Below are 23796 nucleotides of genomic sequence, written 5' to 3'. Positions count from 1 at the left end.
GAGAGAGAGAGACGGGCTGACTCTCGGTGAACGCATTGTTGTAGGGTTAACGATCGGAAACTCGTGGATTTCTCGTTTGTTTCTTCTTTCCCTCGCTTTTCGACGACGACAACTCGCGCTACCGCTTATGAGGAAACGAGAGAAAGAAGACGGCACAACCACAGAGTGGAAGAATAAATGCGGTAAACGCACGGCACGGGCCGTTTACGGCGGCGGCGGCGGTGACGGCGATCTTATGTCGCGCCGCAGGTAGAACGGAGCAGGTATTTATGTCTGCGCGCGCAGGTTGCTTGCACGGTACCCTGCATACTTTCGGCTTCTCCGCCACCGAGGCGGACGTACGCGGACGAGTATTCGCGGCGTGTGGTTCCTTAACCCAAGGAGGAACATGATGGGCGATGGGAGGAAGAAGGGACGAGGTCGGAGCGCAAAAGAGGGAGAGAGAGGGGAGAGAGAGAGAGAGAGAGAGAGAGAGAGAGAGAGAGAGGGAGAAAGCCGCAAACTCGAAACTCCAAAGTGGCGGAGCTATGACGCGACCGATTCTCTCGACCTCACGAAATCGAATTACCCGGCCCGATTAACCGCCGCTGTTTGTGCCGCGGCGGAGGAATTACGGCTTCGCCGCGATTCGTCGACCCCGATCAATTATTCTTGTTGTTTCGGGTGCCTTCCTCGTTCGCCGAATACCTCCTGCGGCCACACCGTTTCTCTCGGGTAATATTCTCCTGAATATCACGAGTACAATATGTCGAAGTAAGTCTCGAATCGGGAAGATGCTGAGGTATCATTTGAATTGGAAATTATCTTATCGCGACCTAGTTCCCGACGATGGTTGCAATAACTTTATTATAGTTTATCTCCCCGTGAGACACGTTTCCTTCTGATGAAAAAATGAAGACTAGGGTTTTTGCTTTTTAGATGGGAAATCTGAATGAGCGAATGAATAAAAGACAAGACTACATTCTGACTACATTTTCATCGTCATATCGCGAGTTTTTTAGGGGGCTGTTAAGATCGTACGAATACCGAGCCCATTGGGTTCGGCTGGAGGTGGAGTTCGTTTCGAGGGAAACGACCACAAATTTTCAGGGGTATTTCTGAGAGAAAAAGAGGATATTTCTAAGCCGCTGCTGTGAACAGATAATCGACGCGTTCCCGCAACGAAGTATTCGGCGATAAAAAATGTATGTAACACGTTTACGCGAAGGATCCCACGAAAGATTCCCCTTTTTTCTCGGAGGCTGCTTTTTCTCGGAGGTGCCGAATCGAGTCGTAAAATCGACCACCCAGGAGGCGGTCAAAGGACGAGACGCTGTGCGGCGCATACTCGTGACATATCGCGCAAGAAAAATGAGCTCCAACGAATGTCCTTTTATTAGCTCGCGCTAATTATACGTGCGACGAGAGTATCGCGAAGCGAAGTAACGAAGCGCAACTCCGATGGGAAAGGTGGCTTTTCCCGAGAAATCGGGCAATATTAGATCTCCGGGCGGACGCGCTTCCTCTTTCTCTCTTTCTCTCTTCCTCTCTTCCTCTCTTGATCACGCTTCCAGACTAATTTCACCGGCGCACTTATCAGGGATTTCTAGTTAACGCGTGACGAAAGTGATGCTCGCACACCACGCTCGCGCTCTCGGTGCACGTGCACGAATGGCTTCTCGCTTGGAGCTCGTCGTGGAGCGTTGTCCGAGCCAAGATCGGATTGGCAAGAGACCAGGACGTAGAATCCTTCGTGGCAGACCGCGCGGTGTCCGCTCGTCTCGCGCCGACCTCGCTCGGCCAAGTTTGACGCGCTCCCGCGGAGAATTCTCTCACCTTTGCGAAAAAGAGAAAGACGTAGGGAAAGAGGGCGGGGGGAGGGGGGGGGGCAGAAGCGCGCAACGGAAGGCATCGTCGTGGTGCTCGTAACTCGTCGCGCAAATAATTCATCGCATAAATAATATCGCTCGTGCACTCTCGCCGCGTGGCTTCGAGTGAATATGTTGTTATACGCGGTGTGTTATTCGAGACCATAAAGAACGAGGGAGATGCTCCATTAAAATCAATAAGACGAGGACGTAAGATCTCGTTGAAAATTTGAGAGAGAGAGAGAGAGAGAGAGAGAGAGAGAGAGAGAGAGAGAGAGAGAGAGAGAGAGATACAAAGTTCTCCTCGGATAGCTTTTAACGTAACGTTGTTTGGTCGGACTCGCGTTAAGTGGCCAGTCGCGTAATTTCAGCGGCTTTACCGATTACTCTTTCCTCGCAATTACAAGTTGACGATATAATTACACGTTCCCTTAGATGGCGAATGAGATTGTTGAGCCGCGTTTTCCCCTATTGTGGCCCAGCGAGACCGTCCGGACGCGACGAGGCAATACGCGGCCATCGTCAAATTGCCGCTTCGGTAACGATATAAATTGCTCCAGCGTAACGTCGCGCGAGGTCGTTGCACCAGCTTACACGCTTATATGTGTAAATCCAATTTTGCCGAGCTACCCCTCTTACAAACTCCGACGTAACGTGCAATCGAATTTCGCTCTTCGTCAAATTATCGTTTCTCCCGGCGAGGTTCCCTCTCGTAATTCGATTTTGTTCGCGTCAATCTACGTAAGAATCCGATTCCTGAACGCCGTTGCCCGCGGAAATCGCACGCTCCCCTCAATCTCACATCTCAATCTCGTTTGGTATCTCTCCCGAATATTGACTCATAAATCGATCAATCAGGAAGACAATTCAAGCGGTGATAAAAGTGCCGCAATTACTCGCACCACTCTTTGCGTACACAACGAGAAACATATTTTTGGTCAGTCCCGAAAAATGTCCGATCAATTGACGTTTGCAGAAATATGCCAAGACGAATAACTATTAATCTGAAGATTAAAATGATCCGTAACCGCGCGATCGACCGCATCGTCTCGAGCGATTTTATATGAAGAATCTCGATTCAGGTCGTATTCATTTGACTCGGGGATCATCGCCGGGAGGCGAGTCGCGCAATCTCCCGTGGTCTAGGGCTCCGGTGATTTTATATTCAGCAGGAATTTCAAGTCACCGACGAATCTCGCCTCGTCACGTCGACACGAGTCCCGTAATCGGATTATGTCGTCTCGCGTTACCTTAAATCCATCCGCAATTAATACGTCCACCTTCTCGCTGGTAACGCGATACTTCCCCGATAAATCTGCCCGTTTCATGCATATATTGTCGGTGCATCGGGCCGAGACGCGGTAGCCGGAGCGACATGACGTGTCATCAAAATACGTCCGTCAGCGAGTAAGCCGCGCTTAGGAGAGCGGCGGCAACGGCGCGTAAATCGCGAGACCGTATTTTATTCCCGTCGTATCGCCGGGGAGATACCTCAGTGGCGGAAGCGTGCACGCTCAAAGCCGGCTCAAAATTCGATCGTGAACTTTGAGAGATCGTCGGCGCAAACAGTTGGCATTTCCGGCCAACTTGTCGCGCGCGACCGCGCGGGATATTAATACGCGCGCGAGAGAGGAGGAATTCCCTCGGAAATCCAAAGGACTCGTTTTACAACCGCAAAGTGTCACGTGGTCGATCATTCGACACCGGTGCTCGAATGAAATATCCCAGCTCGTCGTCTGCCCCGGCAAAAACATTCTCGAATCCGTGGCTGTAACTCCGATGTTATTACGAGATTATAAAATTCGTGTTTTACCTTATCTCGGAGGGAAAGCCGGTCGGGGGATTTGTCGGATTTGTTACGCTCCTCAAACGCCTCATTAACTATCGTGTAAGATCTCGCGCTGGAGATAATTTGTAATAACACTGCTTTCCTCCCGCCTGCTGCTGCTTTTCTCTCTTTGCCCGACGTGGAAAAATATCCTTGGAAGCTTGGCTCCCCATTAGCGAGAGAGCTCCGCTCGCGCCGACCGACCGGCGAGTCCGTCGAGTCAATTGAGCATCTAATTAATATTTCTGCTCAACTGTATCTCATATCGACGCGATTTCCCGTCTGTATTATGTTAGCGAAAAGCGCGCTCGACATGCGCGGAGCGAGTGGTCGGCTCAAACGAAAGAATCCTATACCTGTCGCGGACACTCCCCGGGCGCTTTTTTGCGCCCATGCGCGCGCGCAAATAGTCCTCCCCCCCTCCTCCCCCTATAAGAAAGGTAGCAATAAGCGCATGATTTAATAACATATCTCGCGCGCGCGTTTATCGCGCAACCGTTTTGCCCGTGCCACCGATGATAACACGTTACGCCGGCTCTTATCCGCGGTGACATTTAATTGATTCGTTTATCTAATTATTCTAAGCATACCTCGAATGAATAATACGGGGCGCTAGCGGTTTAATTGGATATCGCGTGCACCGGTTTCTCTAAGACGCCTGGCTGATCGCCGACGGAATTTCATTGCGACGGCTCCGAATAATTAGTCATGCGTGTTTTCGAGCCGTTTATAAAACGGAACGCCGCTGTTTGTCGATAACTGTAAGCGGCTATTAAAGGCTGAATAAGACACGCGGCAGCGTGCGGTTGCGTTACTTTATTAGCAAATCGTACATACAATCGTTTAATCCGCTTAGGTGTGTTAGCTAATAATGCTGATATTCGCACATCCGCCCGTTCGACGCTTTCGCATTTCCTGCAGCATAAATCGCCTGAAACGTCCCCCCCTTTCTCTCCCTCCCCCCTCTCCCTCTCTCTCTCACTCCCTCCTCTCTCTCTCTCTCTCTCTCTCTCTCTCCCCCTACAGGTTGCGTGAAAAGTTCGCGGAACGGCATCTACAAGTAAACGGTAGAATTATAAATTGTAGTCGGTTATAGAGAATCACTCTTCCACTCGCATGAACCTAGGTTAGCTTTCATTTCCATCTGTCAATTCTTTCTGTTTACAAGCCAATTGAAGGAGTTGACGTGTCAGTATATTTGTTTGTAATGAAAAATTTGAAACAGCGTGCAGTGGATTGAATTCTTTGTTAAAAAAGGTTTAAAGGCAATGGAAATTCATTCCGAGATGGTAAATGTGTTAGGGGAATCTGCTCCTTCAAAAACAATGGTTTGTAAATGGGCACTTGAGTTTCAACGTGGTCGTACAAGCATTGAAGATGATCCACGCAGTGGACGTCCAAAAAGCGCATCGACACCAGAAATCATTGAGCAAATACATGTTATTGTTTCTGAAGTGTGACTACGCGTGAAACTGTTCATACCATAGGCATTTCAGATCAACGGGTACGGCATATTTTGCATAAAGAATTACAAATGAAAAAGGTGTTTGGAAAAGTGGTGCCGCATACGTTAACAATTCAACAAAAACTCGCTCGAAAGCAAATTTCTCAGCGTCATTTGGATCGTTTGGAAGAAGAATAAAACCGATTTTGTGCGTCGTTTTATAACTATGGATGAGACTTGGATCTATCACCATGATCCTAAATTGAAACAGGAACGTTCACAATGGACTGAAAAGCTGGATGTTCAGCTCCAAAGCAAACAAAGCATGAAAGATCGGCGAAAAAGGTTTTGGCATCAGTTTTTTGGGATGCTGTTAATTGGATTTTGTTAATTGACTATCTGGAAAAAGGTAAAACAATTGACTCTGAATATTATTGTAACCTTTTGGATCAATTGGACGCAAAAATTCGTGAGAAAAGACCTGGTTTGCAGCACAAACAAATCATTTTTCATCAAGATAACGCACCTGCTCACACAAGCGTTTTGTCAATGTCTAAATTCAATGAATTGAAGTACAAATTGCTTGGTCATCCACCGTATTCGCCAGATTTGGCACCCAGCAGCTTCTATCTGTTCCGAAACCTGAAGCAATTCCTCCGTGGAAAGCATTTTTTGTCGAATGAAGAAGCTATAGCAGCCGTAGAGGCATATTTCGCAGACCTTCCAGAAACACACTTCCGCGATGGAATAAAATTATTGGAGAGCCATTGGAGGGCCAAGTCTATCGAAGTTAATGGAGACTATATTGAAGAATAAAATCATTTTTAGAATTAGATATTCTTTATTTCAGTTTCGCTCCGCGAACTTTTTACGCAACCTGTATCTGTGCCTAAGCCTTACATGCTTACTTCTTGCTCGTACGATCGCTGTAATAAGCGCTGTAACTAGCACTTTCGTTCTCCCTCGTTATCTCACTCAACTCGTCTCGAACGCGACTTCGCGCGCAGGTGACAATCGCGTGCATAAATCATTGCTATCTATGCGTGTGGTGCGCGTCCGCGCGGCGCGGAGAAATAAACAAAGAGGGCCGGGACTTCTAACAACAAACAAACAACGGCCGGCTTCTTCGGAGCCGGTCTCGTTCTTCGGGTCACTCGCCGGCCCCGACGAACGAGCCTGGACGCTCGGAGGAGCCTTAACGGCTTCGGGAACCGGCCGTCCGGTAAATTTTCTTGCCGGTGCGCGCCTCTCGGTGCACCCCATTTACGGACCTGCCGAGATAGCGTGCAATGCCAATTTATTAGTGGTGGCCCTTAGCCTCGGTCAAGAAGGAGGGAGGCCTCGTGGTCCCGCGTTGCGCCCATAAAGGGCTGCCGGGCCCTAACCGGGGCTGCTTCGTGAGAATTCCTCGCGACGTGCCGGCCGTTGGACTTTTGTCCGCTCCGCCAACTGCTGAACTCTTTGTTCGTCGTCGCGTCGTGACGCGCGTTAACCTGCCGCGCGAGCGACCTCCTGCATCCTCGCGACCTGGGCCTGATCGAGCGAGCCAAATACATGATCCGTTTTCCTTCGTTTTCTTCGGCGGTATCAGAGCGGACGATCGGGGGTAGAAACTTTCGAACGTAAAAACACAACGTGGAGAATCAGCGCGCGACTTTCGCCTACTTGTTGCGCATCGTCTGCCGGTCGACTAAACTAACGCGATCGACATCATGACTGTTTATTATCGCGGCGGAGCTACATCGCTCGTTGGCGTTGGCGTTGACGAGCACGAGGGCGCAAAACGCGGCTGTAAACGCGCCGTAACACGCGCTCGTCGTCGTCGACGTTGGTGGTGTCGCGCTTCTCCGCGATCCTGTCCCGGATAAAACGACTATCAGATGCGAGAGATCTCTGTTCGCGATACCTCGCCGCGCCGCGCCGCGCCGCGCCGTCCTTCCGCCGCCGTTTCTTCCTACCGCCGCCTCCGCCTCCGCCTCCGCCTCCGGTAGGAAGGTGTGAGATTGAGGATGCGCCGAGGAGCAAGTTGCGCGGAGAGCAGCAAGCAACTCTTCTTGCGGCCTCTCGCGCGCTCGATGACGCCCACTCCTCTTTCTTCGTTCCACACGCGCACGATGGATACGCGTGAAGTTCGTCGGTAAATGAAATAGCTTCCTCGACGTTATCCGGCTTAACCACTTTCGAGCGGCTCACTCGATCGCGACCTTGATCCGCGTCGCCGGCTGTCGGGCTGCGCGCTCTCAGGAAAGGACACCGATCCGATCCGGCTATTATCGACTTTCTTCATCTACGCGTCAGCGTCAGCCATAAAGCCATTTCTGTCATCCGATGCTAATGCCAGGCGCATCCTTACAAGGCTGCGGACACGTTTGAGCCTCGGCAAGAAGGCGGCTGATCGGGCGAGTCGTGGGAGCCGTCGCTTCGAGAACCCCTCTCGGCGGCTGCTGCGGTCTTGCCAAGGGGGAGTTGACGTTGGCAAAACACGGCAGTCGCGCTTCTCGGATACCACTTTTCATTTTCGCGGAAGAAGTGGCGCTGCGCCGCGACCTAAAACGCGCGGCGAGGCAGCCGCGCAGCCGGCTTCTTCCGCGGACTTTATGGGACAGGCTATGGGAGCGGAATCTCAAGTAGCGCGACCTCCGTGATTTACACCGATGAAAGGGAGCGATCGTCGACGGCGACGGCGACGGCGACGGCGACGGCGACGGCGACGGCGCGCGTCTTTCATCGGGAAGGTCGATGACGGCGAGGCGCGTCAAGCGGTGAGACTCTCTCGACGAGCCCGACACTCGCGCGCGCCCGTTAACTCGGCCGAGCTCGTAAACGAAGGTGCTCCTCGCGAGCCAAGTGGGCCGCTCCGGGACATCTCGGCGTATCAGTCAGCCTCTCACGCGATCCGAGAGAGAGAGAGAGAGAGAGAGAGAGCGAGAGAGAGGTTTCCCGAGTCGAAATTTCAGTTCTACTTTGAGCCTGCAAATTCCGTAGGATTTGGAGGACTACTGAAGGATCTCCGGATATCTGGAGTCATATAGGATATAGTGCTCTTTTAATGCTACAAACCAAAACTTTGTGCTTCCTTAATGCTACAAATCGGTACTTATTGTCGTTTTTACCAACTTGAAGTTTAAGAGAGGACACACTGAAAGCCTCTGAAACGACTCCAGATCTTATGGCGCTCCTTCAGAACGGCTGCATGACCTACGCTACGTAAAAGCATTTTTAGGAGATATGAAAAATTATTTAATACTCAATTACCTCTTTTATATTCTACTTACTTTTAAATACAACATATTAAATTGTAGGAAGAATGTCAGAAACTTGAATTGTCAATAAATATGATAATTTTCTAAAGAGTTCTGAGCGCTAGCAAAAGTTGTATGATTTTTAAATAAATTAATATTGCCCGAGCGTGTCGTATTTTGAGAGAATGAGGTGTGTATGAAGTTGGCAGAAAATCACAAATTATTGGGAGTTCTGTATTCCTTTTTAATAGTTCTATAGAGTTCTTGGTAAGTTCCGCTCATTAACGCAAAAAAATGGCTCCTCCGGACAAACTGATTTGCCAAGTTCACGTTGCGTCATATATGATTTCCGCGCACATAAATTGTCAGATTTCACCAAATATATAATTCTACAATAGTTCTGTGAAAAATTCTGTGCTCAAGCATCAAAGCAAAACAGAATTATTGTAATGAAGTAAAGATTAGCAATAATAAAAAGTGATAAGCGTATCGACTTGAGACGCTACCAAAATCTCAGAGTTCTGGCCTTTCCAAAAGAATTTTCAAATAGTTATGAGCATAAAAAACATTTTCATTTTCGTATCTCGTATAGTTCTCAACATACTGAAGCATTTTCTAAAGAGTTCTGAGCATTCGTAACGTTGTACGATTTTTAAATAAATAAATTAGAGCTTGAGAAGTAGAAAATTTCGTCTATCGTCTCGCCCTCTCGTTCTCTCAAAGTACAACGCGCTCGAGTAATCTTAACTTATTTAAAAATTATACAACGTTACGAATGCCGCAGAGTTCTTTGAAAAATGCTGTAGTATGTTGAGAAATATACAAAAAGTATTTCAGATGGAAGAGAACTAGAAGATTTCGGCTAGCATCTCACCCTATTCTCTCAAAATACGATGCGCTCAGGCAGTATTAATTTATTTAAAAATTGTACAACGTTGCTAGCGCTCAGAACTCTTTGGAAAGTGTTTTTTTATGCTCATAACTATTTGAGAACTCTTTTGGAAAGGCTAGAACTCTGAGATTTTGATAGCGTCTCAAGTCGGTACGCTTATTACTGTATTATTGTTAATCTTTACTTAATTATAATCATCCTTTTTCGCTTTTATAGAGCAGAACTTTTTACAGAACTATTGTAGAACTATATATTTTGCGAAATCTGACAATGTAATGTGCAAAATAGAAACTCGCGAGAAACGCGATATTTAATTTTTCGATGCGACGGACCGAGTCGAAATATGAACGCGTGAATTCGACACTGTTACGGCGCGTTCTTCAAGACCTAACTTTTCGCTTCCGTTCGATCTGCTTCAACGACAGTCCGACGACACGCGCTTCGTCCTGTTGTTCGAACGGAATTTATTCTCTCCCTCTCGATAAATCTGTCGAGTGCCGAGAATAAACCAATTCGGAGTTCCTCGTGTACGTACCGTTTCACGCAGGGATATCCTACACCCTCGTGGGCGATCGGCAAAGGGGTAAAGCGGGCGGGGACTAACCTTGAGCCAGTAATGTGTCCGCGGTTTACTTACGACCTACCCCATGACGAGGCACGCGATGCTGATGGTGCGACTGGAAGCCGAAGCGGAACATGTGCGGCCAACGTAAATATTTAGCTGGTAAAAGGCGAGCAACCGCACGAGTGCAGACTGCCTGCCTCGTAACGCGTTCCTTTTTCCTTCGCTCCTGTCATAACAATGTAGATGTGCAAATACGTTCCCCTTGCGGCGCGCCGCTCTACGCACGCGTTACGTGCGTTTGCCTTGCGCCGAACCGCCGCGAGCCGCGAGCCGACTGATCGAAACGGGTATCCTCGTTAACGTTGCCCGTCGCCTCAGCACGGCGCTGCCATTCACCCAGTAAATGGGAGAATAGGATTACACGAGGGTAAATTAAATTAAACACGAAGGAAAAAGGATACAAAAGTGTTATCTGGTCAGAGAAGAGTGAAAAGCGAATTTCGCGCGCGCTCCAGGAGAGAGAAGGAAATCGAATGTGTGTACGCGGCGATCTCTCTCTCTCTCTCTCTATCTCTATCTCTATCTCTATATCTATATCTCTCTCTCTCCGAGAGAGAGAGAGAGAGAGAGAGAGAGAGAGAGAGAGAGAGAGAGAGAGAGAGAGAGAGAGAGAGAGAGAGAGAAAGGCATTAGCGCCGCGCAAATCGAGAATTACGACCGTCGACGTGCAGCGATGCAACCTTTAACGCCCAAAGGGTAGCCACGATCGTCGTCCCGCGCTCGCACACGTATACATACGTCCTCGTCTACGAGGGTCGGATAATTGAAGTCGGCTTCGGAACGGGCTCGAATCGGCCGTTCCGGACGAAGTCCTTAGAAGGAAACGCAGCCGGTATCGCGAACATGCGATCTGTCTTTATGGTCCGAAAGTGGGCGTCGGTCCGGTCTCACAATGCCGGCGTAACGACGACACAACGAGGACAACGACGACGACAAAGACGCGGCCCGACACGACGGCAGGATGAAGGACTCCCGTCTTGTTAAACCGCGACCGTTGCGGCCTCGGAGAGATGCGTGCGACTGCACATCCCCCGGCCTGCGGCGACTCTCGCCAAACTTTTCGATTAATGAACGAGGAAAAGTCTCGCGAAAGATTTAGAAAGAAAAAAAAAACAAGAAGCTTGAAAAGTTGGAGCCGAGGAAGCGATCGAATTTAATTCAATAGAATTTCATTCGAATAACGTTTGATATTTATATTAGCAAAGCCAACCGGCTGAGAATGTCGCGTCTTTTGCCAGCGAGAGTGGCGCATCTGTGAACGGCAAAAATGAGACGGCATGTGCAGCAACGAATTCGCGACCAAGACGAAAGCAGAGACATTTATCCGAGGTACTTATCTAAAGTACCGCGTGTAACGTTGTGCGTTTACGTAAAGATAATAGCGTGCGATACGCGCGCGCACGAGTATCATTCACGTGGCCGGCACTCAACGGAGCGTCCTGTAATGCAGCGCTCGCCTACGAGAATGGAATAACTCGCCAACGCTCGCTCGCTCACTCGCGCGTTGCATTTACGATTTGTTACGGCGGATTGTTGTACTTCAAAACCCGCGTTTGCGCCATTTACATCCGCCACTGCGGACGAACCGTCAACAGGCCACCCGCACGAGTCCCTCGCGCATTTTACATGTTCACGTGTTCGACTGTCGATTCGTCGATCCCACTTGAGCTCGCGGACAATGAAAATATAACGGAACGCGTGAACGAAGGTGAGCAATGAGAAGCGATGGCCGACCCCTGTCGCCCGGCCGCCTCGGTTCGCGCATAAAATCCCCATTGTCGCTCGCACGCACGCACGCACACGCCTAACACAGATTTCAACATCCGCCTGCGGAGAGAGAGGATCTTTCTCCCGGGACGATCCGGCCGAAGTATGAGAGAAAGAGAGATTGACAAAGCGATGCATTACGATGATATTGTGCTCTCCTATTCGTCGGGACGCTCCGGGACGCGCACGGGACGAAACAGACGCCAGGTAGCAGCGGCGGTCGTTCCGCGGTAGATCCGCGGTTACTCGGAATTAATTATCCGTCGCGAGATCCCCCGTCTCGCGGCGGGGTTCCCCGGCGAGCCGCGGGGAAGCCGCGAATCCCCGTCATTGCCCGTCGCGATTCGGATCTCGGCGCGTAAAGCAGCGTTCGCGGAACACGAACCCCCCCTCCCTCCCTCCCTCCCTCCCTCCCGGAATTTCTCGGCGAATATCGAAAATGTCGAGACGCGAGAACGGGGCTCACCTCTCACTGACGTCTCTGGATGCTGTCGTATGTTCGCAGGTCTACCAAGTGGAGTACGTGATAGTGAAGGCCGCGAACTCGCCGAGACCCGCCGCCTGGATCCTGGAGAGGTCCTTGGACAGCGAAAACTTCCTGCCGTGGCAGTATTACGCGCCGAATGACGAGGAATGCTGGTCGAGATATTCGACGCCGCCCACCGGCAGCAAACCCGTTTACATCAGCGACGACCATGTCATCTGCACCAGCCAGCACTCCAAGCAGATCCCCATGGAAAACGGCGAGGTGAGTGCTCTTCACTGTTTCGCGAAAATGCTCGGGAAAATATCGGGCCCTCCTCCTTCTTCTATATATAAGGGAAAAAGAATTAAATATAAAATGAATAATCTCGCGCTGTGAAATCGCCAACGCGTCGAGGTTCCCATTTGTATATAATTAATTGTCTCCGCCTTGGTTCCACCAGTGTCAATTGTTTTTTCTGGAAATTTCGCATCGTCCAGTAGACACCCTCGCTTCATTTCACGTGTGCATTTTATCGCTCTCTCCGGAAAGCAGCCTCGTCGGCGAGGTCAAGCGGACGCGAGCGAGGCGTTATGTTAATGAGCCTTGTGATGCAACAAGGAGCAGCGCTCGCTCGCCGACGCATTTTTGCCGGCGCCCGTTCCGCCAAGAGCGAGCGACCAAGCGTGTGATTATCAGTGATCCTTGCGAAAATCCTCGCGAGCGCGCGCACGCCCAACGTGTCGCCACTTGCTAAAACGGTTTTCTACCGCGCGCTCTGCGATTACGCGAATTAGATGATTAGCGGGCGCGCAGGATTTAGCAGGATTATACCGGGCCGTGCGCTCTCTTCCGGTGGCTCTCGTTTTTCTGCCTCTCCGCCGCCGTTGTCGCCTTTTTCTTGGCGCCGCCGCCAACTACTAATTGTAAGTGCTCTCTCGGGGGTAGTTAATAAGCGGCGAGTCGGCGCAATCGAAAGAGGGAGAGAGAGAGAGGGGGGGGGCAGCTTCCTCCCGTCTGGCCGATGCGAAAGCATGTTAATGGCTGTCTCGTCGACATTCGTCCGTCTGCGGACGAGTGCGTTTCTTCGCAATGGAAATTTATAAGCCGCTAGTAGGCTCTCTCCTCCTCGTCCGTCGCGTCGATCGGCCGAGTTTTCCGTCGCGAGGACACGCAGCCAGCCGCAACCGTGTAATTACATCCGCGGGAGACATAATTGCACGTAATCGCGTTAACGTCGCGTTTTGCACGTGATGGCTGCGTGCTCGTCCCCCTGCTCCTTCTCTGGAGGATACCTCTCCTGGTTCACGACAACGACGACGAGCGTTCCCAACGCGATCCTCCTTCCCGCCTTCGTCGCCAATTCCTTCTTTATCCCCGCGCTGCCGGTTCGCGTGCAGAAGCGTAAAACTGCCAAGCCTCCCCCCTCTGTGTCGAAGGTGCGTACGCGATACTCCCTTATACGGCCACGTAGCGCCATACATGGTCGGAATGTAGGGATCGCCGTTTTTGTATCATTGATTCTTTTCCATCGTTTCTCTCCCTCCTCCTCCTCCTCCTCCTCCTCCTCCTCCTCCAGTCCTTTCTGCAGACTTGCAACTTCCAAACGGGCGCTGCAGTCCTGTCTCTCCGCGGTTCCCGAACCCTCCGAAGAACCCTCCGAGTCCTCCCGATGCGCTGCTCCTGCGGTTCTTACCTCGAGATACATATCGGCGAAGCGTCGACTCGCAGGAGTCACGTACGAATAATTAAAAAGCAAGCTGGGGGCAATCAGCGTGGGATCGCGAGGCATCCTAAAAGAAAGGGACAAGCGATTGTCCCTTATTAGGCACCGCGCGCGCCCTCCATTTACGGAACTCACCGCTCCCTTTTCAGCGCGCGGCGCCATTCGCGGATGATTTACTCCTTCGACGGCGTCTCTCGAACTTAATGGCTCTCGCCCGCCGACGCTAATTGACCGTCGTCGCCGGCACGGATGTCGCATCCGACGTTCGCTTTCGTAATTCGGCTGACAATTTCTCGACTGTCGGACATCGCTCCTCCTTTACTCAGCGTTAATCAGCGCTTGAGGAAAAGCTACAATCGTTTCGACAGAAATATCCATTCCCGGGGGGGGAGGGGGGAGGGAGAGGGAGAGGGGAGTGGGCGACCACCACACTTTCCCGACACGAATAAGGACGATTCGCCGCGAGAAATGGTGCATCCTTGAGAACACGAGGAAAGAGAAATCCGGCTCGTGCGACTGTTCTGTCTAGCAAGGGACCAGACGAAAACTCGCTTGTTGCAACAGGCAGATAAGAGGCTTCCATTCGGTTTGCTTCCAATTGTTGTCTGTTATCTCGAGCGAGTTTCAGAGCAGCCGAATGTCGAGACGAACGGCGTGTCCGACGGCGATAACAGGAATATCGCTTCTCGCGTCGTCGTCGAGTTCTTATTCAGGCGCACCTTATTGAGACTGTCGTCTCCTATCGTGCGGACTGTCCTCTTGCATTCTTCATGGCGCGACTGTCGTTGTCCTACGAGCCATCCCGCGATCGGAGACTTCGTCGGGACTAATAGGAATTTTAATTGCTTACGTTAAAGATCCATACGAAGCTGGTGAGCGGTCGGCCCGGGGCCCTGAGCCACAGCTCGACTCTGCTGGAATTCACCCAGGCCAGATACGTCCGGCTGCGTCTTCAGGGGCTTCAGCGCAGCGGCGAATCCTCCGCGGACAAGCGGCAAGCCTTTTACTCCATAAAGGAGATCAACATCGGGGGACGGTGTCTGTGTTCCGGACACGCGGCGCGATGTCGGTACAGCGTGCATCACGGGGTAAGTGCTGACAGACGAGATCCTCCTCCTTGTCGCGTTCCTCAAACGTGTTCGAGAACGCGAGGCGAGTTGCTTTCCCGCGCTCGCCTGAGATTCGAGCGAGTTGTGCTGCTGGCCACTTGTCGCTAAAATTACGCAACTTGTGCAGTTTGAGATTTTTTCGTTTTCTTTCATGCAATCGCCTCGCGAGACCCACGCGAGTGTTCAGCGAAACTCGGCTTCTCGTGGGGAAAAATCTGCGAGAACGGCTGGCGCGATCGCGCGATTTTCGCGCGCGACTCCGAAGTCGGTCGCGCTCTCGAAAGCGGACACCCGGATTCGGCCGGCCGGCCGGCCGGCCGGCGAAATAAATCCGTCGAAAGCGCCGTAAACTTGTCAGGCCTTTGTCCGCCCCGACACCGCTAATGGCCGGATCGGCCGCTTCTCGAGTCGTCCGCCTGCTAAAAGCCGCAGAAACCGTGAGGAATTAAAGCCCCGCCGTGTGCGATCGCGCCGCCGCCGCCGCCGCGCCGCCGCGCCGGTGGGTGCCTTCGGTGGCGCCGTCGCTTTTTTCTCTTCCTTTCTTTTCGCCACTTTCAACGTTGTTGTGTGTGGTTTCCACGGTACGTGTCCGGTGGTGGCCGGTAGCCGGACTCGGAGGAATCTCGAGGTTGAAGTCAGGCGGTGAATCACGGTTAGAGTCGTGAGAATTGGATCGTTCGCGTGTAACAAAGACCAACTAGAATATTACGCCGTTCGTCCCGCGGTCGTTACGAGAGCTGTCGTTACGCCGCGTTATTAGAGCTGGCATTTGCGTCCGATTCGCCGGAATGAATTTCTCGCAAGTGCAACCGCCGTTGCAGCAGTCGTGAGCGCAAAGTCGGGGGGCTCACAAAGGCGCGATACGTTCGGCGTTGAACGCGCGCCGCGAATGCGGGTCAATAGCGCGAGCACTAAATTTACGACGACAGTCAGCGCGGACGGAATGAAAATGCGCACAACACCGCGGCCGCGTGTATCCTCGCGGGGGTGATTCACGTTTAATTACGAGCGCGGTGCTGCAGTCCGTCTCAAGCGGTACAATACCCGTGAGCGGTAAGACAATAGTCCCGACGCGGGTGATTAATCACTCCCGTGCCGCGGTATATTTCCTCGCGAAGAGATCTCTCCCTGTTCCTCTCTCGTATTCCTGCAGCGCGCAGCTGCAGCAGAAATCACGTCGCACAAGCGACACGGTGTAGCTTTGAATGTAAAATTGCAAATCTCTAGCTGAAATGAAAGATTAAACCATCTGCTCTCGAATTTAAGCCACTTAGAAAAAGGAATACCAGAAGGAAATATTTGAACGATATTAAATTTCAAGATAAATTTAAATTTTAGGATTCATTTTTATACAGGGTGGGACAATAAGTATTAGGACCTTAAATATCTTCGAATCTATAAGGCCCAGAGGAAGATTGTGTAACCAAAATTGCACGGAACGAAGGTGGGGGGGGGGGCTATCATATAGCGATAATAATTTTTGTCCAGATGGAGGCGCTTCGGAGATACCAAGGTCAACTTGCGTTTTTTAAATGGGAACCCTAATTTTTTATTACACTGTCTTTTTCTACCAATTAATTTGAACAACTTTTGTCTAAAACATTTTTTTATTTGCCTAATATTTTTTGAGATATCTGACGAAAACTTGATAACTTTTTCAATATTTAACTTACGATATCTCGCCAACTATTTGTCGGAGGAAAAAGTGGTCCTGGACTTTCTTGCTTTATTTAGTCTCAAGAATATATTGTTACAACAGCGCCCTGACTTTTGTTAACTTGCTGATTTTTGGAAATTTTAAAATCATCAAAAAGCAAACCACCTGGACAAAAATTATTATCGCTATATGATAGCCCCCTTCGTACCGTGCAATTTTGGTTACACAAATCTTCCTCTGGGACTTATAGATTCGAAGATATTTAAGGTCCTAATAGGTATTGCCCCACCCTGTATATGAGAGAAATTTAGAATTTAATTGTTTTGTGAATTTAATTGTGAATTTCGTTTTAACTTTAAATTTATTTAAAAAAGTCTTTTGAGTTTACTTCAATATTTTGTGTACTTTAATTTCTCTTTTAATTCTCTCAGTGACATTTTTATACACTTGGTGTACTGTTTTACTTTCGTAAGATACTTTATTGAGATATGAATCTCGTGGTGCACATAGGTGATAGGATCCGAGAAAGGACATTACTGCATCAGTCGTGCTCTACACACGCTCGGCTTCGGCGAACAATAATAGTTCACCGTGTCGCATAACGATTACCAACGCGATCGTTTGTGATTGCGACATCCGTACGTCTCGTCGCGGGTTCTTCGTGTTGCGATCACGATCGCTTTAACCCGCGGGCGTCGTGCAAAAATAGGAAAAAATCCTTTGCGCGAAACTCTCTCTCTCTCTCTCACATTCCACTATCGCCGTATCGGGATTATCGCTTGTTATACCATATAATAAACCAGACGACGGAATATCTTTGTAACAAAGGAGCATTAATCTGCGTCATTCGTGACGCAACGCCACGTCTGCCGATGCATCTCGTATCGCCGCACCGCGGCGTAGAGTGGACATTGACCTTTGCTTGGAGCGTTTGGTATCTCGCCCGCGATGTTTTCACGAGGCCCGGGAGAGCCTGATACGAGTTCGCGTACGCGTTCATTCAGGGTGCGCTCGTTGTTATGAATCGAACGCGAGAATTGTACGGCCGAGAGTGCAACGGCAGATACAGCGAGTTGCAAAAATGGCACGGACGATCTTTCGCGCGCGCGTTCATGCGTGCTCGTGTCTGTGTGAATGAAAACACTGCGGGGCTTTGTGTCGCTATCAATGCACAATGTTACAGATACTTCGTGTCGCTCTCGCAATCATCGTCACTTTCAATCACCTCGTCGTCAATCACCGGAACGTATCTCTCGGCAATTTACAATTTATTTAATCTCTCGTCTCGTAATTCTTTTTCTCTCATTCCTTCGTTAGAAAGGCACGTTAATTCTCCTCCCGGATCTGTAGGAAATTCGGTCTTTTTGCGGTTTATTGACGATATGACGTAAATCTCGTAACTTCCTTGAGACACTTTTACATCCGTCAACTTTCCCCCATGAGAAACGTACATTATCCTTGGAATCCTTTGCATTGCTCAACATCAGCCAACATCCTCCATGTTAATCCTCATGTTAAAGACTTTCATTTCCTCAAAGCACACATACGGACTAGCTTCACTTGAGATTCCGAGCAGCCGAGCACGCTCATGCGGTTGTAGAGTTCACGACCTCTCAGTGCTCAGTTACACTTATGAAAAGACACGTGTCTAACTTATCAATATTTAAGTATTTCCACGGATCTCGTTCTCAGTCAGATTTATACGACCCGTGAACCTCGCCTCGTGTAAGCGCCGCATTTTTCTCCTCTCGACGGAGGAAAATCTTTCCGCTCCTGCCGCGGATCAAAGAGACCGTCGTCGTCGAAATTAAGGTCGACCGTACCTCCGAGACACGAAGCGTGTGCAAGCGCGGCTTTTCATTTTTCGGTCGCGCGCGCGCGCGGCACGGCCGGTCTCTCGTCGATTCGAGAGTAACGGTCCCGAAACATTATGACTTCCGACGAGGCACAATTCGGACTCGTTAAACGCGGCCCGGAATCGTTGCGGAAAGCGGCCAATTACCGACCCCAGACGCGACCCTGTGTGAGCGCGGGGGGGGGGGGAGGGGAGGGTGATCATTATCATAGCAGTAAATAATATCGGGCCCCCGTTAACGCCCGAAATACCGCGCGATGAATCGTCCTTCGCGCCGCTCACGATACGACCACACACGCGTCGTTGCGCCATTTCGTTTCACCATTCCACTCTTCCTCCGTCGTCGAGAACGCTTTCCGGGGCGTCCACGTTTTTATCGCGCGGACGCGGCGATGACGCGGTTTTTCCAGGCACGTCTCGTCCTGATATGAGTTGAGTTTCGATATCCCGCTCTCGGTACGTTATGAGGGAAGGAGGTACGTAACAATCGCCATTCGAGGAGCAAGCTTATACGGATTAACGTTCGGGCGTCCGGAACGGGTGTTTATCGCATTCGTAGCTCGTACTTTGGTCGCGCGATCGAGCGAACCCGCTGTTTGCAAACGTCGATTCCGCGATCGCCGGATCCGCGAGGCGGAAACGGAACGAACGAATGGCGGACGCCCTCGTGAAGCGAACGTACTGCGGCCGCGCGCGCGGGGGCATTGAGAAAGTGCGCTTTATGCACGGCGTTATATAGTTATCCGCGATAGTTACACGCGTATCGTTTACACGCTCGGAGAGCAGCGGGAGAGCGCGAACTATGAAGCGTCGTCTTTACGACTGCGCCGCGATGCAGCAACATCCGGGTGAGCGTCTAATATTACCGAATGTAGCGATTCATTCATCCGCGCGTTTCATTCGACCCGGCTCGCCGATCGTTCATCCCGACGACGATGGCCGTCGATCGCCAGCGATCGGCTGCGCTCGGCGATTTCGCGTTCATTTCGTTCCGTTCTTACTGTTTGTTGTTCACCGTCGAGAGCCTTCAGCCGTGGAGCCCTTTTGAATCCTGCGTTTCTCCTGCCATCCGGTATTTTGCTAAGACACCAACAAACATCGCGTTTACACGACATAGCTGAGCAGCGACATTGTCGTCGAATGTTAACCACGCGATTTGGATGACAATCGTGTTATCATGCTCTCGCGCTCGACCTTTGAACACGTGATCTCCGGGCACAACACCGAGTCCGTTTGGGACCCATCCTGCGATTTTCGATTCAGTTGGACAATTGTACTCGCGCGAGCACAGCATCTCGCAGGTCCGCGTTTAATCGCGACTTTTTAATTATTATCTGACTTGCTTCTTTTTACTTTTCTTTCGTTTGACCGACTTTCGGAGACCGCTTTTATCGAATTCACCGTGATTTATATCGATCGAGATTTATGTCGTTGCGAGATTGTCAAATCGGAAGACTTACAGACCACGTCTTTCGTCTTTCGCTGTTCCAAATAACATGGAACGACCGGCGACCGACTTGCTACTGTTGATGTTAACACTCATGATGCTGATGATAATAGTGGTAATAATAGAAATAATACTGCTCGAATCATCAATCATTGCAACGCTATCACGACGTCATTGAGACACGAAGAGCTGACGAAATGGGAGAATTCCCATTCGAGGTGAGCGTCGCGGCGGACGACGAACGCTATTGTCTCGTCCATGAGGGTGTCTTCACGTCGCCTCGCCGTTTCGTTCGTCCGCGATCGAGGAGCGCGGCCGCTCCGGCCTCTCTCGCCTCGGCGACAATCTGTGATAAGCGCATTTCGTGTCGTTTCGTTCCTCAGCATCAGAAGTGCGAGTGCGAGCGTCACACGTGCGGCGAAAGATGCGAGAAATGCTGCCCCATGTACAATCAGATCCCGTGGCGACCCGGCACCGCCGGCAAGGGCTTTCACTGCGAGAAGTGCAACTGCAACGGCCACGCAACGTCCTGCAGATACGACCAGGAAGTAGCCAGGAAGAATATGTCCATGGACATTCATGGGAAATACCGAGGCGGCGGCATGTGCGTCAATTGCACGGTAAGGCAGCCGAACGCGCGCGCGCGCGCGGGGAGCAACTGTTGCGAAATAGGCGCGCACGTTCTTTTTTCGCGTATTTCGCGTACATTCCGCGAAATTCAGGTCGAGTTTTTTCCCGTTCGGCAGCAGGTCTCGCGATATTTTCAGTGATCTTAGAGGCAGCAGATTTCCCAGTCGAAATCGTGACGGGATTTCACGCGTTGTTGTTTCTCGCAAAATTCTCTGAGTCTCGGGTGAAAAAACAGATGAGATGAAGGATACGTTTCGAAGAGAGTAGAAGAATGAAAATAGTTGGAAATTGGCGAAATCTTTCGCAGGAGCACACGGCCGGGATCAACTGCGAGAAATGCGAGGTCGGCTATTACAGGCCGAATGGTGTCGCACCTGACGCATCGGAGCCGTGCATCCCCTGCAATTGCAACGTGCGTGGTAGCACCGGCTACTGCACTCCCGACGACTCGTACACCCACGTGGGAAAGGTAAGAGCAATTTCCCGAGCGCGAAGTGTAATCTCTCTCTCTCTCTCTCTCTCTCTCTCTCAAATTGGCAAATTTCGAGCAGCAAGTTCGAAGCGACGTCCGCGAAAATCATGACGGCGCGAGCGTGTGATACTCGTCTCGGCGAAGCGCGAGAAGCGAGAAGTCGCTTCCACCTGCGACGTTCCCTCGCCGCTTCACGTCGTCGCTCTCCCGCCGATCTCACGACGATCACGAGGATCGCCTCGCGGCTGCTTTCACCGTGTCTCGGGGGATTATTAGCCGATAATCGCTCGCGCCAGCGTGATTTATGCGCGTCGATTAGCCAACGATCGACGGTGACGGTGACGGTGACGGTGACGACGTTCTCACGATCGTGGGGTCGTCCTATAATCGCCGTCTATAAACACCGCTCGTGCTCCAGGTAGCAGGTGCCTGCGAGTGCAAGCCGGGCTACTCGGGCTACAAGTGCGATCAGTGCGCGGCCGGCTATCAGCAGTTTCCCGACTGCATGCCTTGCCCCTGCGACTCCCGCGGGATCTTACCGTCTGACGACTGCGAAGGCTACTGCCTCTGCAAGGCGAACGTCGCCGGCGAGTTCTGCGATCGCTGCAAACCTGGCTATTTTGCCCTCACGAAAGACAATCTTGACGGCTGCTCGCCCTGCTACTGTTTCGGCACGACCGACCGATGCACCACCGCCAGACTATCGTACAGCATGGTGAGACTTTACTCTATCTCGCGGTTTCGGCAATTTTATCGCGTCATTTGTCACGTTCATCTTCCGAATTTGGTTGTTCGTGTGATTGATTAGAAAATTATATCGCCGTATCGCCGTATCGCCATATAAGTATAACACGATACGTGTAATCGTGATCATCATGTCGTGTCACACAAGTTAATACACAACTGTATTACAATAAATTACCATATCATACATATTCATGTGATTATATTACAAATTACAAGGAGACAATATTTTTTATTGCGTAGATGAAACTGGAGATTATCGCGAAGTAAAGTGAAACGCTTCAATCACACATTATTATAGTAATTTGATATACATGGCGAAATATTTCGTGGTTCCTCCACTGCGCTGCGCTGCGCTGCGCTGCGCTGCGCTGCGCTGCGCTGCGAAGTAAGATAGACACGCTTTCCCAAGGCTGGTAACGGCTGGTGAGCCGCGCGATTTGCTTCTTTTTTCCCAGATTTCTACGCTGGAGAACTGGTTGGTGACCGACATGAACGCGTCCCGAGCAGTTGTTCCCATCTTGAAGACGGACGATGGGTGGCTAACCATGACGCCGTACGAGGTCAGCAGCCCTTTCTGGCTGGCGCCGCAAGTCTACTCGGGGAATCGTGTATCCTCGTACGGCAGTAATCTTACGTACTCCGTTACGTGGGTCGTCATACGAGGCGACAACAGTGGTAAACCGACCGTCGGGCCCAACGTTATCCTGGTCGTAAGTATCTGCCAGCGTCTGTCTATTCGCATCGCAAAATTCCAATTCTCTAGTTTCTCACGAGTTGTATTGTGAAGTCGCGGGTGAAACGGGTGAGAGGGAAGTAAACGCGCGATGATAACGCGTGCAATTTGTCGCGTTGTTGTTTTCTTGCGCAGGGTAACAACGGTTTGCGCATCGCGTACGGCGAGGAGCAATATAGCGGCGATAGAGCGGAGATCTCGGTATCTCTACGAGAACAGGGCTGGTATCATGTTCGGGATGATATCCGGGACATTCCGACGAGATTAAGAAGAACCGAGTTTCGTGGCGATCCTGTGACGAAGACCCAGATGATGCACGTTCTCGCCGACCTGAAGCACTTGATGATTAGGGCGCAATACCATTCGGGACAAATCGAAGGAAGGTACGTGTCAATTATCAAATCAAGTCTTTAATTACTCGAACTTAGGATGGTTGATGCAGGTGTTTACTTGCATCCCTCCGTGCTTGAATTGATCTTTTCCAGACATCTATCGTGTAATTTAATATATAACATTGACAGAGTAACGAAAATTTGTCCTAAACACGAATCTCACATTTTGGACAACGTAGAAAAAAGGAGCATATATGTTTCTCATTCTTTTTCAGTCTTCAATACGCCATCCTGGCAACGGGCGAATTTTCGCCGGACGGCGAGACCAACAATCTAGTCGAAATGTGCGAGTGTCCTGAGGGATATGAAGGCTTGTCCTGCGAGAGATGCACCTGGGGATACGCGAGAGTTGTCACCAACGGCACCAATCTCCAGGACCATCACATATGCGTGAAATGCGACTGCAACGGCCACGTGGAGTCCTGCGACATTTTGATGGGCGAATGCGGGGTGAGTTTCGATAAATTTATTTGCCAGGACACATCTAGTGTAAGAAACGTGTAAAAGAACGGATTACGTCAGTGTACATCTGGCTTTAACGCGGACGCGAACCTTCGACCAAGATCCGAACGCCGCGCTGCGGCGGATACTTGGTCGGTAGAGTAGAGTACCTGAAGTAACCGAGCTCGTATCGATCTTGCGGCCGTTGATCTCTAGGGATCTCTAGTGGGATCACGAGCGATTTTACCGACCACACTCTATGCGCGCGCACACAGCACGCAGCTCTGTCCTTCGGCCCTCGACACCGACGAGAAGTGCGCTGGACTGTCTGTCGGTAGCAGTACCGCTGCTTATTGAGCGAGCATAAAAGAATGCACAATTATTTATATATATATATATATTTCCTATTTAATATAAATATGTCTCGGTCGTTCTACTGCAATTTTAATTCGACACTTTTTCACTAAATAAGTGATATA

General features: G+C 50.6%; 1 protein-coding gene across 2 annotated transcripts in view; it reads left to right on the top strand.

Moving 5' to 3' along the window:
• The window catches only part of wb (wing blister), a 159846-nt gene that overhangs the window by 35527 nt on the left and 100523 nt on the right, over nt 1–23796 (top strand). For both annotated transcript variants that reach the window (XM_025303810.1, XM_025303813.1), the window contains exons 3-10: nt 12151–12393; nt 14692–14922; nt 20286–20522; nt 20840–21001; nt 21423–21719; nt 22207–22461; nt 22620–22867; nt 23092–23326. In XM_025303810.1, the coding sequence (XP_025159595.1) occupies nt 12151–12393; nt 14692–14922; nt 20286–20522; nt 20840–21001; nt 21423–21719; nt 22207–22461; nt 22620–22867; nt 23092–23326 (1908 nt within the window). The remainder of the gene's footprint in view (nt 1–12150; nt 12394–14691; nt 14923–20285; nt 20523–20839; nt 21002–21422; nt 21720–22206; nt 22462–22619; nt 22868–23091; nt 23327–23796) is intronic.

Source organism: Harpegnathos saltator, unplaced genomic scaffold (genome assembly GCF_003227715.2).
Source record: "Harpegnathos saltator strain DR-91 unplaced genomic scaffold, Hsal_v8.6 scaffold117, whole genome shotgun sequence".
In the NCBI taxonomy this organism is placed as follows: domain Eukaryota; kingdom Metazoa; phylum Arthropoda; class Insecta; order Hymenoptera; family Formicidae; genus Harpegnathos; species Harpegnathos saltator.
Note: the sequence above shows the minus strand (reverse complement) of the source record. Positions and strands in the feature narration are given on the sequence as shown.